The 17,267-nt window shown below is 52.2% G+C and overlaps 2 protein-coding genes across 5 annotated transcripts in view; both read left to right on the top strand.

Annotated features, from left to right (window-relative positions):
• Positions 1-6,555, top strand: part of LOC120807839 (26S proteasome regulatory subunit 4) — a 170,662-nt gene extending 164,107 nt beyond the window's left edge. For all 3 annotated transcript variants that reach the window (XM_078094024.1, XM_040160251.2, XM_040160252.2), the window contains exons 5-11: positions 57-242; positions 472-600; positions 801-897; positions 1,975-2,164; positions 2,563-2,714; positions 4,315-4,469; positions 5,113-6,555. In XM_078094024.1, coding sequence (XP_077950150.1) covers positions 57-242; positions 472-600; positions 801-897; positions 1,975-2,164; positions 2,563-2,714; positions 4,315-4,469; positions 5,113-5,247 — 1,044 coding nt within the window. In that variant the 3' untranslated portion in view covers positions 5,248-6,555. The remainder of the gene's footprint in view (positions 1-56; positions 243-471; positions 601-800; positions 898-1,974; positions 2,165-2,562; positions 2,715-4,314; positions 4,470-5,112) is intronic.
• A 1,188-nt stretch (positions 6,556-7,743) lies between these two features.
• LOC120807840 (calmodulin-1) lies at positions 7,744-16,759 on the top strand. 2 transcript variants are annotated; one of them, XM_040160253.2, is made up of 7 exons: positions 7,744-7,858; positions 8,657-8,817; positions 11,969-11,999; positions 12,751-12,894; positions 14,947-15,053; positions 15,220-15,355; positions 15,750-16,759. In XM_040160253.2, exons 2-7 carry the CDS (start codon positions 8,815-8,817, stop codon positions 15,776-15,778), a joined length of 450 nt encoding a protein of 149 aa, XP_040016187.1. In that variant the 5' UTR covers positions 7,744-7,858; positions 8,657-8,814; the 3' UTR covers positions 15,779-16,759. The 2 variants fall into 2 exon arrangements, with proteins under 2 accessions (XP_040016187.1, XP_077950151.1); XM_078094025.1 differs by having other exon boundaries at positions 7,749-7,858; positions 8,661-8,817.
• The last annotated feature ends 508 nt before the right edge of the window (positions 16,760-17,267 follow it).

Here is a 17,267-nt window from a genome sequence, read left to right as displayed (position 1 = left end):
ATCTGAACTCCTACTGTTTGCCTCTTTTAATAATCCTAGTTGTATATTTTTTGCAGGAGGAGCGGTCAAAGGTTGACGACCTGCGTGGGACCCCCATGTCTGTCGGCACTCTGGAGGAAATTATCGATGACAACCACGCCATTGTTTCCACCTCGGTGGGATCTGAGCACTACGTCAGCATCCTGTCCTTTGTGGATAAGGACCTGCTGGAACCAGGCTGCTCTGTCCTGCTCAACCACAAGGTGAAAAAAATAAATTTTAAGCAACATACCTTTTGTTTTAAAGAGTCTGATTTGATTGAGAACTAAAGAAATCAATAATTATAGTCACTTAACTTCCCAATTACATTACCATGACACTGTGCCACTGTTTAGGGTCAACAGGTACCCGACACGTCCACAAAACACTTCTGCCTCCTCCTTCCACTATAGTGGCGTTTACAGTTGTCTTGTGTTTGTGTGTTGCCTCCAGGTTCATGCTGTGATTGGTGTGCTGATGGATGACACCGATCCCTTGGTGACGGTGATGAAGGTGGAGAAGGCCCCACAGGAAACCTACGCTGACATCGGCGGACTGGACAATCAGATCCAGGAGATCAAAGTACAGTAAACCTCTCGCACCTTTATCTCTCTACAACCACTTTAAGAGCAAAAATCCTTTGTGTTCCACATCTTAATAGTTCCACACAAATATTGACCACTGTACAGCCAATCCTTGTCATAGCTGTCAGTGACCTGTTTACATAGACATGACGGTTTAATTGTTCATGTACATAATTACCTTTTTGTTGGTTTTAACAGGAGTCAGTGGAGCTGCCTCTCACACATCCAGAGTATTATGAGGAGATGGGCATAAAGCCCCCCAAAGGTGTCATTCTGTATGGAGCTCCTGGCACAGGTATGAGCTTCACTAAACAGAACAAAAACAAGAAGATCAAAGTCTGGGGCTGTCAAAATTGCCCAAATATTTGCTTTAAAAAAAGACAGATATTTGAATATATTCGGTTGCGCATTAGACAAGTCAATAACAGGACAAATTAATACGAGATGTAACTACTTGTATAGGTAATTTATTTAAGTTTAAACCTATTTACCAACATATTACCTGCACAAAAATAATATATAATAATTGAACGACAACAACAAACAAATGCAGAGTAATGTCGCGATTATTGTCCCAAAGACGTCGGGCTCCATTCAGTGATTGAAACTGAAGGTTTTACAGTAGTGACATTGAACGCTCCGAGCTGTCAACACGCAACTTTTCCGTGGCGTGAAACGGCAAATAATCAAACTAGTGCATGAAGCTGTTGTAGCCTCTAGTCTATTTTATTCATGCAATATACCGCCGCCGTTTTTTTTTACATTTGAATATTAATTTTCACATTCGAATAGTTGTTTTCAACTACTCAAATATAGAATATTTGTTGACAGCCCTAGTGCATATACAGCACTGGTTTAGTTGCAGTTGATTTTCAAGTGAAGCTGATAGCAGTATCTTTACCCCAGTTGGATGTCTCCTCCTGTGTCATTAAGGGTATTTTTAGGGCGCCACAGCAGGGAAGGTGAGAGACTCACCGACCTTTACGTGCCGAGATGGAACAAAGTTCTTCACAGCCAGTGTTACACAGTTATAATGATTAAAAACATCTTTCCTCAATCGTACAACCAAGCTTATCAGCAGTGTGTTTCATTATAGGAGTATTATTAGGCATGGACCTCTGTGATGAACTCAACCTCTAGTCTCCGAAATCAAAGATCAGGGTACTTGGCTTCATATTGGGGAATTTCAGCCCACGGTCTTAGTGCATTTATATGGAATTTAACATAATCACTGGTACAGATGAGAATATCATAGAAATACTGCAGTTCCCATTGCAGTATCCTCACCAACAGAGTGCTTCTGTGATGTAGCGTTGGCTTGTCTGGCTAAATGTCTCACCGACTGATTCAACGTCATATAATCGTCTACCAGGTAAGACGCTGCTCGCCAAGGCTGTGGCCAATCAGACATCGGCCACCTTCCTGCGCGTCGTGGGCTCCGAGCTGATCCAGAAGTACTTGGGAGACGGGCCCAAGCTGGTCCGAGAGCTCTTCAGGGTCGCAGAGGAGCACGCGCCCTCCATTGTCTTCATCGACGAGATCGACGCCATCGGCACTAAGAGGTACTAACAGCAGACTGAGAGCCGTGAAACCGTCACCTTCGGGTGCACAGTCAGAGGGGGGTGAGTAGGTGTTGGGTTAGTAAGTGCGAGACCTGACTACGCCTCGATATGTAGCAGCTTTATTTCTATTCCAGTTTCTGTTTTTCCTTTTGAAAAAACAAAACAGTTGGAGGACTAGTGGCAACTTTCCTCCTTGTTGGCCACAGAATGTAAAAAGACCGTACGTTTGTTTAACTTCCATGAATGAGCACAGCTGAACGTTGGCGACTGTTTGAGCTGGAAGGTGTGACCCGTCCGTGTCTCTCGACATAACGGGCCTGCTCGATGGACGCGCCTTGAGGACGCGTCTCTGACCTGTGAAGTTGGATTGTTTCATTCATGTCCTCTCTGCTGTGTAGGTACGACTCCAACTCTGGCGGTGAGCGGGAGATCCAGAGGACCATGCTGGAGCTGCTCAATCAGCTGGACGGGTTTGACTCCCGGGGAGACGTGAAAGTCATCATGGCCACCAACCGGATAGAAACCCTGGATCCGGCCCTCATCCGACCCGGTCAGGAGCAGTCCGATTGGTTCACACGAATCACAACGCAAACGTTCTGCAGCCCCTCAAATGCTCTAATTATGTCAGGGATCGTTTCTGGAGGGGGGGGGCGTGAAACCGGTCAACGTTTCGGTGCAAAATAGCATCCGTATGCGCAGACAGCTGGCTGAGCTTCACCGGCTTCTACAAGAACTGTCTGGATGACAGCGCTTTTGATGGGCCCGTTTGATGGCTTGTTCCCTTGGATCAGGGACCCGATTTAAGCGCCCCAATATAATGTTAGAGAAACACACAATGCTCTAGGGCGGAGCTACATGCTGATTGACGGGTCTCTACCAGAGGATCCGCCTCCTCGTTACTCCTGCAGTACAAATCTAGACACAATGTAGGATTCATAACGGTTGTGCGACAGACATTTGGGGAACAGCTGTTCACTGTTCTGTCGCGGAGGGAAGGAGAAATAACAAAGGATTATTTCTCCTCTTGGGCATCTTCGTATGTGATGTCACTACCAGGAAAACGTTCTTCCTCATTATTTTTTGGTAAAGACTGAGAAGAGTTTGGGTAAAGTTAGGTTTTTGAAAATTAAAAAAAGGACTTAGTAATTTGTTGATTACTCTGCGCTCGCATAGCTTGTCCCTCTAGTGATGAGCGACGAAGCTCAATGACGCATCAAAGCTTTTCATCCAGTTGTTTCCCTCATGAGCTTTATTCGCTCCACGGTGCCACCAGGTGGACAATAAATGTAAAACCGGCGCAGTGATTCTAGTGTTGTGCAGCTTAGAAGTGAATAACGAAGGAAGGATGTGATGCTAAAATGTACATTATGAGCTTGAATACGGTGTCTGTCGTTGACACAGCGGTGTGGTCAGAAGGGAAACCGGGTAAAGGATTGTGATGTGACGGCTGATGTCACTAGGAACCACGTGAGAACACCTCGTGTAGGTCTACCTACCTTATAAAAAATATTTATACGTATACTGAGTCTACTTTACAACATATGTTGGCGTACCTTTTAAAGTTGGACCTGTAGGCTGAAGTTTCAACCTTCCTGTCCCCGTTTGTGACAATTACAAACTGGTTTTGCATTATGCAGATTCCTAAGGCCTTTAACCGGAAACGTTTTACCTATTTCATGATGACTCATGATGGTCAGATAGTGCCGCTGCTGCTGCAGGCGCAGTGACGCGCAGCAACGATGCTGAAGGGAATCCAGGGCATCTCGAGGCGCTTTGTGACGCCAACGACCTCCTTGCATTCAGCCGTCCACAGAGCCCGACCCTGGCTGGATTAATGCGTTCGCTAGTAAACAAGGGTGTTCCGTGTGCTCCCGACGTGTCAAAATGCGGCGCGATACGTTTCGCTGCCCTTTAATATCTCAGGTCGAACGCACAAAGTAATTCCTGAATCATCGGCGCGGCCGCCAGTCAGCGCCCCGCGGCGCCGTACCGGTTCACGCGAGGCTTCTCGGGTTGCGCGACACGGAAGGACGCATCACTGTGGTTAACAGCAGTCAGATCCGCTTTTTAAATGATGACAGCAATGTGAACAGAATCATCATGTCCAAAGTGATTCATATTTGATGAATTAACCAAACTGTATTTTTCAGGGAGAATTGACCGTAAGATCGAGTTTCCTCTGCCGGACGAGAAGACCAAGAGGAGAATCTTCCAGATCCACACCAGTCGCATGACGGTGGCCGACGACGTCACCCTGGATGAACTCATCCTGGCCAAGGACGACCTATCAGGGGCAGACATTAAGGTGGGTGTCTTTTCTCTCCCATCATTCAGATCAAAGCATTACATTTCAACGTACATACGCAGCATGGGGGCCCTCCGTTACAACACGAGGCGGATCGACACTTAAAGTTAATCATATTCACCTGAAGGATTCCGTCCATTATACGGTTTCATACCTGCACACTAGCATCACGCTGGGGGCTAACTGGAGGTCTGAGTGAGAGCAGGAGAAAAGGTGGAGTCGTGATCTTGGCTATAAAACGTCTCTGGTGGCCAATCGGCACTGAGATCTCTACAGCGTCTTCGTTTCCCCTCCGACTTTTCATCCTTTCACTCCAAATGTACGCGATTCAGATCAGTGTAGAATGAAGGCCTTGTGGTGTAATTGGACGTGGTGTAGCCATGTTGCAAGGTAAAGTCTGTTTTGATCAAATTGAACAGCGTCCCCCCTCATTTGTATGATAAATGATTCTACTCACTTTTTGTCAAGTCTCTGATAGAATTAAGCTTCCAGTTTGCCTTTTTTAGGACGGAGCTTCAGTAGATTCGCCCTTTATGTTGCTGTGTGCAATGTTAGCATGGAAGATGTTAAATATTGTGAACGCAGGATCAATTGGCTGAAACAATCGGCGAGAGCTATAATAAACCGTCCTCTCTGTCCTCAGGCCATCTGCACAGAAGCCGGCCTCATGGCTCTGCGCGAGCGGCGCATGAAAGTCACAAACGAAGATTTCAAGAAGTCCAAGGAAAACGTCCTGTACAAGAAGCAGGAGGGCACGCCGGAGGGGCTCTACCTCTAACCCTTCCAGCCCCCACCCCCCACCTCCACCTGTCCCCGTGTGAACGACAGGAGGTCTGCCCCCCCCACAGAGAGTTTTGATATATTTTGTGCATGTCATGTCTGGCTTATCCCCATCTTGTGTTACCGTTACTTGAATAAAATGACAACCAAAAAAAATAGATGTGGTGTCATCTTGTTTTATCCATTTCATTTCCTGGAGCCTTTTACATGTTTTTACACAAACTGCATCCGTTATTGGATTCCTGTATGTTGAGTTCTTTTGCTGTGAGATCATCAATCGCATGAATTGTTCCAGTAATTCAGTCGCAAACAGAATCACTCAACCAACTTGCTCTCAGAGGATGATTTATTTTGAGAAGAACAGTCCTTCCCCGTCTTTTAAAGCCGGGGCCCCCGAGCTCTTTGGCCTCACGTGTCACGTTTCATGTTGGACAACTTTTTGCAGACCGGTCTTGGAGGATAACAACCGGCCGCAGCGAGTAGCGGGCAAATGTATAAGGGGGGCAAAAACGTCAAGAGGGACCAGCACAGTAAAACGTAAAGGACCGTGTTCTTCCTGTGGTGCGCCCCGGTGATGGCCCACGGACCGGTGGTTGGGCCCCCTGTTTTAAAGAAGCCTTCCCCTAACTATCTCCAGCGCCCTGGGTGACCATGCACATAAGTCTGCAACCCTTCAGGAGCAGCAGCATGTCTCTGCAGCAATGCATCGCTCCTCAACGTCCGCGCCGGTGATTTAATCCCCCTCGATGTGGAGCGACGTGGAACTCTGTGCTCAGCAGAAAGTGGCCCCCGTGCAGCCAGCATCCAACCGCTCGGTGGGGCCATCGCTGGGCTCCCAGTGAGGACTGAGCCACTGCTGCAGCCCCCCCCCCCCCCCCCCCCCCCATCCCCTCCTCTGAAGCACTCTCCTTATTAAATCAGTCACGCATTTCAACTGCAGCTCGTCCATCGCGGCGCATTCAGCCGATGGAGGGAAAAAGTAACCTTTAAATCAAGCGTGGCGAGTTGGACCGGCGAGTGGGAGGGTTACGGGGGCGGGGAGGGGGGGGGGGGTGACACGTGATGAGTCAGCTAAAAGTAAACTCCATCCTGATGGGAGGATGAGGCAGCAAGGAGGAACGTGCTGCTGGCATTCGCCGAAATGTCACATCCACATCGTGGTCCATTCCCCGCGTGTACCGACCGATATACGTCTCGTTTTCATGACCATAAATCCCCAAACACAACATGTGACGGATGTATTGATGATCAATTTGGTTTTCATTTGTAAATTGTGGAAATATGATTAAATCCTACTCCCAATCTATTTGTAAACTTTAAACTGCTATGATCTAAGTCCTCCATGGTCAATGACTAATCCTTATTAGATACGGAGGCCTTTGCAGAGGGCTATTATAAGAGGTTAAAGGTCACAGCTGTTCCAAATGCCACATGTGCAGCAGTTACAGGAATATATGACAGCTTCCTGAGAGGCGAGACGCATAGCAGCAAGAAAAAAGAATATATGTAATTCTCCGTTTAAACAGAGCAAAAAAACACCGGATTGGTTCTTGTGTTGGAGTTTGTTGCCCTGATGAGAGGAGCGCACACTTTCTGGTGTAGTGCCGAAAGGTTTGGTAAATAAAAGTTCTCTTTGGTGGATCTTCACGAGCAGCTTCTCGGGGAAACCGTTCCCATGATTGAGCACATGAATATGTGCGTATACATACACGTGCACATTAAACAGGTTACAGCCTGATTGTAACAGCCGGCGGCGCTGCAGCCTGACTTCGACCAGCGAACCACGTTCCTCCTCGTTAAATTCTCCTTTTCATGAACTAAAACCAGTTTTACGGTTGTTTTATGCAGCTGATTGTATTTGCTGTAGTAAACAAATCTTATGTTGACGCGCATGTGGCAGACCAGCGCCCCCCCCCCCCGCGGCGGCTCCTCCCTCCGCCGGCCGACCCTCCACCTGCCCCGCCGGGGGGGAGCTGGTCTCGGGGACTCCTCGCGCTCGCGACCCCCCTAAACACACAACCACAGCAAACGACACAAGAGCCTGATTTTAGCCGCAGGCTCCATCGGCCATTGCACGTCGCCGCGGCGCACTTTGCAGCGGCCAATAGCGAGTCTGCGCACTTCCCCCATCGCGCCTATCAAGCGGTTCGGTCGCACCAAAACGAAAAGACGTCGCTTTCTTCTCCCCGTCCCGACCGAACAAATCCACCTAAAAATAAAAACAAACACGCGCTTGTGAATCGGTGGAAACGCGGCGCAGGTTTTTATATTCGCGGTGTTTATACGTGTTATATTTTCCCGTCAAGTGGCGCTGCCTGGCGCAATGCGGGTCCCGCGCAGCCAATCAGAGCGGCCGACACATGGCGGACAGTATTGCAGGTCTGCAGCGGCCAATCAGAACCGGCCTCACAGCGACGCGGCCGCCTCTCCGGCTTCCTTCACCAGAGGTATCCTTCCGCACCCGGAAACTAGTACCCCGCGACGGGCTCGTTTTACTCTTTCTGGGTGAAAAAAGAAGCTAGATGGACGGAGGGCAGCTAATGTCCGTCCAGGGTTTGGTTTTCTAAAAGTAAAAGGTCACTTTTAGAAGAATCCTGTGAAGTTGAGAGGTACGACAGTGATATGCTCCAATTTAAAGGCACAGTCTGTATTATTTCAAGAGTTTTATAGCTGCATTTAAAATGATTGCACATGGCAATAGTTATTCATGAATTGGCCTTTATTGGATAAAGATGGCCTTAATTATCTAAATAATATTTATGTTTGTTTTCTTGTTTCCAAATGACCACTGTCTTCCACGAATGTACTTGTTGATTTGTTTTGCCATGATGGGGACTCTCCTTATTCCACGGCCTTGTGATGGTTACCAAGCAGCGGGATTCCCAGTTAAAATGCCTTTCTGAGAATAAGTGACAATTACCTCAAATCCTTAGTGTTCTAAGGTAGTGTCTTAGTGGAGGATGCAGGCTTAGTTCAGCTGTAGTTATTTTTACATCTGGTGTTTATATGAACCAGTAATGCCTCAATAACTATTTGAGCTTCATTTTTATTTTGCCGCACTACTGTCACCTAATGTAATCGAGGAAGCTCCTACCTCAAAAAGTTCATAAAGTACTGCTTCTCAAGAAGAAACACATCAAAGCGTGATTGGTGATTATAAAGCGCAGATACTCATGTGAATAAAACTATTCTCCTCCAAAAACACTGGTGGCCAAATGCTGCATTATCAAGGTTTGATCCCCATGTGTTCAGTATATACAAGTGTGTTATATGGTCAACCATCCCAAAGCATGTCATCTAATCATCATCAAGACACTGAAAACAGTGACTCCAGTGTGAGGATGCATGTCTCCTGTCTCCTGTCTCCTATCTCCTAACTCCTGCTGCAACACTCACATCGAAATAAGGAAGTGAGTGATCAGAGCTAGTGCGGCGGAGGGATACACAGGCGATCCTCGGTCTGGCCACGGCCAATATACCCGCCGCTAACCCGCGAGTGGAACTCCATCTACGGAACGAGCGCACTGCGAGTCTGCCTCCACAGACCTACGAGCACACCGAAGCCATGGTACGTATGCCCATTCATTCTGCGCGGCCACCGGGGCGGCGGCGGGGGGGAGAACAGCGCGGCCGCGGCTCGCGCCTGTTTCCTTTGCACCGACATTCCGTCGTTTCGGACGGGGACGGAAAACGCCCCGCCGGGGCGGCTTTCGACGCGCTGCGGCTCGCGCTCACCGCGCGGCTCCGTCGCGAGCGGAGACGCGCGCGCTGAACTGTCGCCCGGCGTAATTTCCCCTCTTTACTGCGCCACGCGACCCGCTTCGCGCGGAGTTCGTCCACGTCGGGTTCGAGGAGGTGTTTCGCGGCCGGCCGAGTTCATGGTCGGACCGGGAACAAACTAGCCCGCTTTTGTGACACATTAGCGGATCATTCTGCAGCCATCAACGCACCAGAGCGGGTTTTACGACGCCCCCCGACGCCCCCCTCCTGCCCCCCCACATACGTTATCCGAGACATGTCCCTCGGCGGAGCCCACACGTTTGGACACGTATGTTAGACCGGTATCGGTTTCGTTCTGTGTTTCTACCCCCCGCCGCGCCCGGCTTCCCTCCTCCTCCTCCTCCTCCGCCGCCGCAGCCCTCCCGGTGCACCCTGGGTAACGGCGTCGTCGCGGACCGTGTTCGGTAATTACCGGGTTACGACCCGCGGGGCCTCATTTGTTTGCCTCTTTGCAAATATTCGATGTCATGCAAATGTCCGTCCCGCACGGAGCCGTCCGCTCCTGTCCGCCGGGAGCGTCCTCGGCCAATCGCGCACCAGAACCTCTGGTCAGTGGTTCGGGTGCAACTCACAGGTCTGAGGGCGGGCCCGAACCGGCTGTGGCACCTGCGGAGAGGGGAGGACCTCCCGGGGCCTTCAGGCCGATCCATTGATCAGGCTTGATCGATCGAGGGAGTCAGGAAGCTGCACCTCGGTTTCATCCGGTGCCTGATGTCCGGCTGCAATGCAGTCCTGCGGCTCAGCACGGCGCGTTAATGGCTAAAGGAGTCGTTGTGCAGTTGGACCTCCTAAAAAGTGAAATCCACCAGCATGGAGGTGCGGAATAAGTGCCCGGCGTCTCGTCCTGTTGCGCTCTTGTTCGCTGATGCATGTTCAGTAACTTGACGGACACCCGATCCGCTGCGATGAATGATTGATTATGCTCGGCGGCGACGCCGTGTCCGGTGTCCCTGCCGTCCACGAGCCACTGGGTGCTCTCTGAGGAGGCCGAGGAGCTCCTCCGGACCACGCGGTGGACCGAGCCTGTCCACAACACCCGTCCTCTCCCTCCAGACCCCCCAGACGCCCCCCCCCGGCCTCGCTGCCTTTTGTCCACGCTGGCAGAGAAGAGGCGTTCAGCATTCTGTGGAGATCAGCGCTGCCGTACAAAGGAAGTGTGTGTGTGTGTGTGTGTCTCACTCTTTGTTTGTGTTGGGATGAATGGAAGCGTGTGTCATCCGTCTGAGTGACAGCTGCTCGTGTGTCTTGTACAGAAAGCTTCTCTGGGGATTGTTTGGGTCTACAGCGTCGATAAAGACCAGACCAATTGCCGTATTGTCCTACGCCCTTCTGCACCCCCGTCAGGTCCGACCTGGTGAGCCGTGTGTGTGTGTGTGTGTGTGTGTGTGTGTGTGTGTGTGTGTGTGACACATAACCTCCTCGACCCGCCCAGCCCGCCCGCGGTCTTATTTGGAGCATATTGCCGGTTGCCCGGGCAACAGAGGGAGTGGTTGACCCACTCGCGCTACCGTCCATCTGCTGGCGGGGCCGCGCTTCCCCAAACGCGCTCCCCTCCGCGGGCCACAAGCTGCCACGCGGCTGGAGGCCTGCCAGCGAACACGCCCGTCCGTGGAGGGTGAATCACGGGGAGTTTCCTCCGAACAATGTGCCACATTCACAAAGGGAGAGACGGGGGGGACGCACCGAGCTGATGCGGTCTGGAGGAGAAAGGGGAGGAGCTTGTGTTGGCCCGCGTCCAGGCGCCACAGAGGGGAGAAGGTGGAGGGACGGGCCTGTAGTGGCGCAGCAGCACCGCGAGGCCTCGAAGCCAGTGCAGGATCCAAAGCCAGTCTGACAAAGAGGGCGAATGAGGAAGGGAGGAAAGGAAGGGAGGAAGGGAGCCTGAGCGGGACAGAGGAAGGATCCTTTTTGGTGATCTGTTTTGTCTCTTGACATTTCCGATTGTCATGGAGGGAATCGGAGGGGAAGCATTCAGCCATGTCGGCTAATGGTGCTGCCGACGGGGTCCACGAAGCCCCTCGCTGCCCCGGTCGATCCGCCCCGTCAGCCCAAACGTCAGCTCACTCACTCTGGTTCTTACAAAGTCGGATTGCTCTGATTTTCCCCGGCCGCGTGATTTCGGGCGTCTCTGTTGTCGGGTGTTTGCTCGGCGTTTCCACGGCTAGATTGCTTGTGCAAACAACACACACAGACTGCAGGGACTCTCTCTTCAGGGCAGACTGACTGATTCACAGGAAACATGTCGGGGTTGAGAAAGAATGCCATAAAAAATGGTGTGTGTTTGCCACCGTGCACATGTGTTTGGTGTTTATCTGTGTTTCTGCCCAATGTTGTCAGTGTGCTCTGTCAACAGTAGTAATTAAAGGAAATGTTTTCATGGGAAGCGGCGTGAGGGAGTTTTGTGTTCATGTAAAAGTTCTCTCCTCCACAAAGAAGCCGCGTCTTTGCGTGTAAACGGCCTGATTGCGGGTGTGTGAGGTCCAATCAGAGAGCCCCAGCGCACCGATGGACCGGCACGGGGGGGGGGGCTGGTTCCCCGTCGGAAAACACTCCCATGCTGATCGGCCCTGGGACAACCCGCCTACAAGGACGGTCTCGTTGGCCAAGCGCCGCTCTTGTGGACCAGAGCGGTGAAGCCTACTTCTTGGTCCTATAGAGCGACCCCCCCCCCCCCTCCCCAATCCCCCCAGCTGGAATCTTCAGAATAATCGGAGCCAGACTGGAGTGGAGCTGCGATCCAGTCAGCAGTGCACTGGGTCCTGTCCTCCTGCTGGTCCATGTGGGGGCTGCTCCCACATGGACCAGGGGTCCCGTAGTCCAGCTCTCCTGAACACGGGGAGCAGCGTTGGGCCGTGGCGGGCGGCGACGAATGTAATGACGCAAACGTTTTGCAATGCTTGATCATGACTGACCCCTTTTTCCTCTTCTCTTCCACAAAGGCTGACCAACTAACAGAGGAGCAGATTGCAGGTAGGAACCGCCTTCCCTCCCCCTCATGACGGACCCCCTTCCCCCACATACACGCCGCGTCATCCAGTAGCGTGACGACCCTCCGCGTGTGAAGCCCGGTAACATGCTGTGTAAACACTCTGAGTGGACTGAAGACTAAACGGGTGCAACCGTTTGCCGTTACGGGGCCAACGGTCGCCGCCGCCGCACTGGAGCGCTGAACTGAGCGACACCCTGTAGATCATTTAGCTTCCAAAGCTCAACAGGGAGACGCGTTTACAGCATTTCATGAGTCGGGACTAAAAACCCTGTTCTCCCAGGTGAGCTCATGAGCAAGTTCCTTCGCTGCAGCGCTGATGTTCTCGCTCGCTCGATGGTCCGGAGGGCGCCGCGCTTCTTCTCAGGCGAACCCCTTTGTGGCTAATTAGCTTGTGCCGAGGCTTCCGGGGGTAATGTTCATTTCCTGCTCCTCCCCGGATGCCTCCCAATGGCCCGTAGTTCAGCAGCCAACCGAGAGAAGGCGTGTGCGTGTGTGTGTGGAAGCGTCCGATGAGCGAGCGCGCAGTGTTCCGCATCCATCGGTCTTCTCCCCGTCTGAGATCAGATCCCCGTGTGGTTCTCCACCACCTCCCCCGTGTCCCCCGGGCCGAAGGAGACGAGCCTGAAGTCTGCTAACGGGGCCGCGTTCGGTCACGGGGGGCGATTAGCGTTTACCACCTGACTGCAGTGTCCCATTTCTGTAACCCCCCCCCACACCTCCTCCTCCCCACAGAGTTCAAGGAGGCCTTCTCCTTATTCGACAAGGACGGCGACGGCACCATCACCACCAAAGAGCTGGGCACCGTGATGAGGTCGCTGGGCCAGAACCCCACCGAGGCAGAGCTGCAGGACATGATCAACGAGGTGGACGCTGACGGTCAGTACAAGTGCTTGTAGGTCACATCCGGCGCCATTAATGGAATTGAGTAATAAATCCTAAACAGAAGGGAGGACGAACTACACACGAGATTTACATGTTGCGTGTGTGTTTTTGTTTCCAGGCAGTTGAAACGCGTGACGTATGGGAACATGTATTTAATTAGTTAATTACATGTTAGTTAATTCTACCCACATTTGAGAGAATAAGCGAGGAGGAAAGGTCTGAATAACGAGGTTAATACCTTTTGGCGTTCAGGGAAATTACCCCGTTTACCTCGGCGCTTTAGTTCTCGGGGAAGTTTATCCGTTTGTTTTCGGCCCGTTTCAGAGAAACTGGACCATAATTCCCCGTAATCACGCAGTGGCGTGACTTTGGTGATTTAAAGCTCCGTCACATGGAGAAGAACAGCATCCATTACTGCCCAGCTGCCCCGTTACTCCCAGATGACGCGTCGGCGGTTTAGTCACAGATACGGCCGCCGCGGAGGCGCCGTTCACGCCGCCGAGTGGAGCGAGACTCGAGCGTTCGCTGAGGGCCGCGATTGACGCGGACGGCGTGGACAGAGGTCTTTGTCCTCCCAGAGGCGCTCCGGCAGTGGCGGGCGTGAGCGCCGTCAGCTGCTCGGACTGTCGCAAGCCGGGCCGCATTGATCAGGGGCGATCGATCGCCCAGTTGCGCCTTTTTTTCATTGAAACGTCCTCCCCTTCGGCCCCGCTCCCCCCTCGCTTTGTTAGGCGCCGTCACTGCCATCCGCTCGTTCTGCCTCCGCCGCCCTCGGCTGATGCAATCTAGGTCAGACCTCAATGAATCTAGTAATGGAGAATCAGAGTGGTTACATAAGGTCTCTGAGCGCCTCGCACATCCAGCAGCAGCCAGGACGTCAGCTGGGAACCTGCTTCAGGACGCCACGGCAAAGTAACCCAGAGAGAGGACGGGCGCTAAGACACACGGCACACCTGCCGCACCATCCAGGCTTCTTAACGCCGGCGCATACTAAGAGGGGGAGCCGGAGTGCCCCCCCCCATCCCCACAGAGGGGATCAAATCACTGCAAGACATAAATGTTCGCTTTGGCCTCAGCGCCTCTCGCTCTGCTCGCCGCGATGGAAGACGGTCGCGTGATGCAGGAGGAGCGCTGAGACGCTTCAGCCTCCCGTCGTTTGCGTCAGCGCCTCTTCTGTGTAATCGTCTCCCACTCGGTTCTCTCCTCTCCACGGCTCCGCCGCCCACTCGCTCCCTCGCCCTCTTTCTACTCTCAGTCTTTCCCTTCCACCATTTTCTCTCCCTCTCTTTTGCTCCCCCGTCTTCACCCATCCTCCCCCCCCCCCCCCCCCCCCCTCCTCCCACATCTGCTCCGCCAGCCAGCTGCCGCGGCGGAGCAGATGTGGCCGGAGGGGCAGCCGTGCCTCTCCGGCCCCTCGGATGATGCTTTTTCCGGTTTGCGGCCGTTCCCTCCTCCGGCGGCGGGACGTGCTGTCTGCGCGTGTTAGATAACAGGTTCTCAGATGGTCCCCCCCCCGGGGGCTGTGAGAGCGCCGCGTGTCCCCCCGTCCACATCGCCGCATCCCTTTTGTGTTCCTCGTACTCGCTCTCTGCCATTGGTTAATCCCGCCTCGCACCCTGTGCCTAATCCTCCCCGCTGCGTTGCCCTTGGCGAGCCTCACCGTCCCTTCCATCCCGGGACTTTTGTTTGGGTCAGCGTTTAGTGACCGTGGACGGCCACGCCTCGCAAGTCCAGTCATCCCCCCCCCCCCCCCCCCCCCGCCTCCCCCGCCGTGGTGTCACGTGAGCCGCCGTGTTCCTCATAGATCCGTCTGTCACGAGGCTCTGATCCCCTGCTAATCCTGTCTTGACAACAGCAACATGGATATTGATCCGATTGCACGCTTACAGCACAGCGGCCTCCGGTAGCCCCACCAAAACGCCGCGGCAGGACCGGGAATAAACTGGTGTTGGGCTGAAGCTCCCCAGCCTCTCTCTCTGCGCTATGGATGATCTCCTGCTGCCTGCAACATCCAAATAATCCCCCCCTCATTAATCCCCCTTCCAGGTAATGGTACCATTGACTTCCCGGAGTTCCTGACCATGATGGCCAGAAAAATGAAGGACACGGACAGCGAGGAGGAGATCCGCGAGGCGTTCCGGGTATTTGACAAGGTAAATAAAATGTTTCCGAATATTTTCCAACTTCCTTTCCGCCCGGCATCTGTCCGCACGGCTCCCCGTCTGTCAATCTGCTGCTGGAGTTCTTCTCCACGAGTTGTTGGCTTGTGGGATGTTCTCCGGCGTAACGCGTTTCAATGTCGCGCCGCGCCGTTTCCAGGACGGAAACGGTTACATCAGCGCCGCCGAGCTCCGCCACGTCATGACGAACCTGGGGGAGAAGCTGACAGACGAGGAGGTGGACGAGATGATCAGAGAAGCAGACATCGACGGCGACGGTCAGGTCAACTATGAAGGTAAAGGAGCGACGGGGAGCGCTAGCAGCTTCTGCTCCCATTAAACGGGGACCAGAGAAGCCTTTTCACTCGCTGCCTCGTGGAACATTACACGTCTCCATGAAGGCTGCTGGTGTATAGTGAACAGTCCTGGCTGAAAAGTGCACTTCTACCCCCCATTGTGCCAAAGAACTAAGGGGAATATGTAGTCCTTTTTGTGCGTGAGGGCGCCGATCAGCATCCACAACTGTAGCCAGGATGCAGGAGCGTTTAATGAGGTGAACGCGGCCTCTGTTTGGAAAGGGACCCTCATTAGGATTTGTGTTTGAACCTGATTTAAAGAAACGTATGAAGCATCGAACAATCAGAGCAAACCTGGAGTCCTGACTGTCTTTTGTCTTCTCTCCCTCTGCAGAGTTTGTACAGATGATGACTGCCAAGTGAAGCTTGCCCACCCTGCTCCGTCCCCTCTTAGAAGAAAGAAAAAGGAGAAAAAAAATAAATAAAATGTTTTACTTACCTCTTGGGGAAAAAATTTATTCATACTGTTTCTGTATAGAAAAAAAATTGAATGTTCTGAAAATCTTCTGTCCACGCAGGAAAAATATAAAAATATACAAAAATATCTGCATGAAAATGATGGTTAGTGACCCCGTCCCCTCCCCTGGAGATCAGTTTAGCATCAGTACTTAACTAATCACAACAAGCCCTGTAACTAAACCTTCAGACTCAAGCAGAAGCATTTGGTGAACTCCTTCCAGTCCCGTTTGCTAGTGTCAAATGTCTCTTCTTTCTGTCCATCTTCTGTTCTTCATGCATGCAGCTTGAGACCGGAGTACTACCCCCCCCCACCCCCCAGACCCCAGACCCCCTCCGGGCTACCAGAGCCTGCTGATTCCACTATGAGCTCCTCTTGTTGGTTTGCTACAGTTTTTTTTGTATTTGGAGAGGAACCCTGCGCTGATAAGACGAGCGAGTGTACCAGGTTCTGACTCCAGGGACTCAATCGTAGCTAGATGAGAAAAAAACAATGTACAAAAAAATACATTTCAAATTGTTTGGCATGTTTTCTTTTGTTTTCGTTCGGCCATCTTAGTAGTCGTGCGTCCTGCCCTGTTAGACGAGGGGGGAACTCAGAGTCTTACAACGAGCTTTCCAATTTCTTTTTTCCTTTCGCTGAAACGGGAGTGTCTGTCCTCTTTTCTTGCGAGAGAGAGAGAGAATCCCGGGCCTTCACTTCTCTTCTGTTTCCTGTGTTTCCTCGGCTCAGACTGCAGCGTAGTGGCGGGCGTCCTGTGTTCGCGGCGCATGCGATCAGCGCGTCTTCAACTGTTCGTCTGAGTTCAGTTTACATTCATTCCAAGTTGTACATGCTAGTCTTTATTTTATTTTTATTTTTTTTCAAATAAAAGACCATGAACTTTACCGCGTGTCGTGTCGTTTTTCCTCGCTCGCTCTGGACGTTGTGCGGGACAAAACGTCGACGTGTGCAGCGTCTCTGCAGGACTCCATTGGGGAGGCTGCAGAGAGAAGACTTCTCGGGGGGACGCAGAGGCAGCAGAGTGTGGATGCACGTGCATGACGCCTCTCTTCCCTCGCAAGACCTGGCTGGTTGCTAGGCAACAGGAACATGCCGAACTGGGATGTCGGTGGCTTTTTTATTTTTTTTAAAAGGCAAGTGGGAGTCTGAACAAACCCTCCTGCTGTTGCTGACGGCTCCATGTTGGGTGGTGCTAGTGAGGCAGATCCACACCACCACACGACTGCACCGTATACGTGTGTAAAGGTTGGAGTAGCAGCTGGATGGTTTTACTACATTGTGAATGTAATGTGACCTTTATTCAGAACGGACAGCTCTCCATCAAGCGTGACGCTCCCCTTCCCGTGCACACGCGTGCACCGTGCTCCTCAAGCGCAGCCGGGTTCTGCGTAG

Source organism: Gasterosteus aculeatus, chromosome 18 (genome assembly GCF_964276395.1).
Source record: "Gasterosteus aculeatus chromosome 18, fGasAcu3.hap1.1, whole genome shotgun sequence".
NCBI lineage: Eukaryota > Metazoa > Chordata > Actinopteri > Perciformes > Gasterosteidae > Gasterosteus > Gasterosteus aculeatus.
The sequence above is the reverse complement of the archived record's forward strand: the minus strand, read 5'-3'. Positions and strand labels throughout refer to the sequence as shown.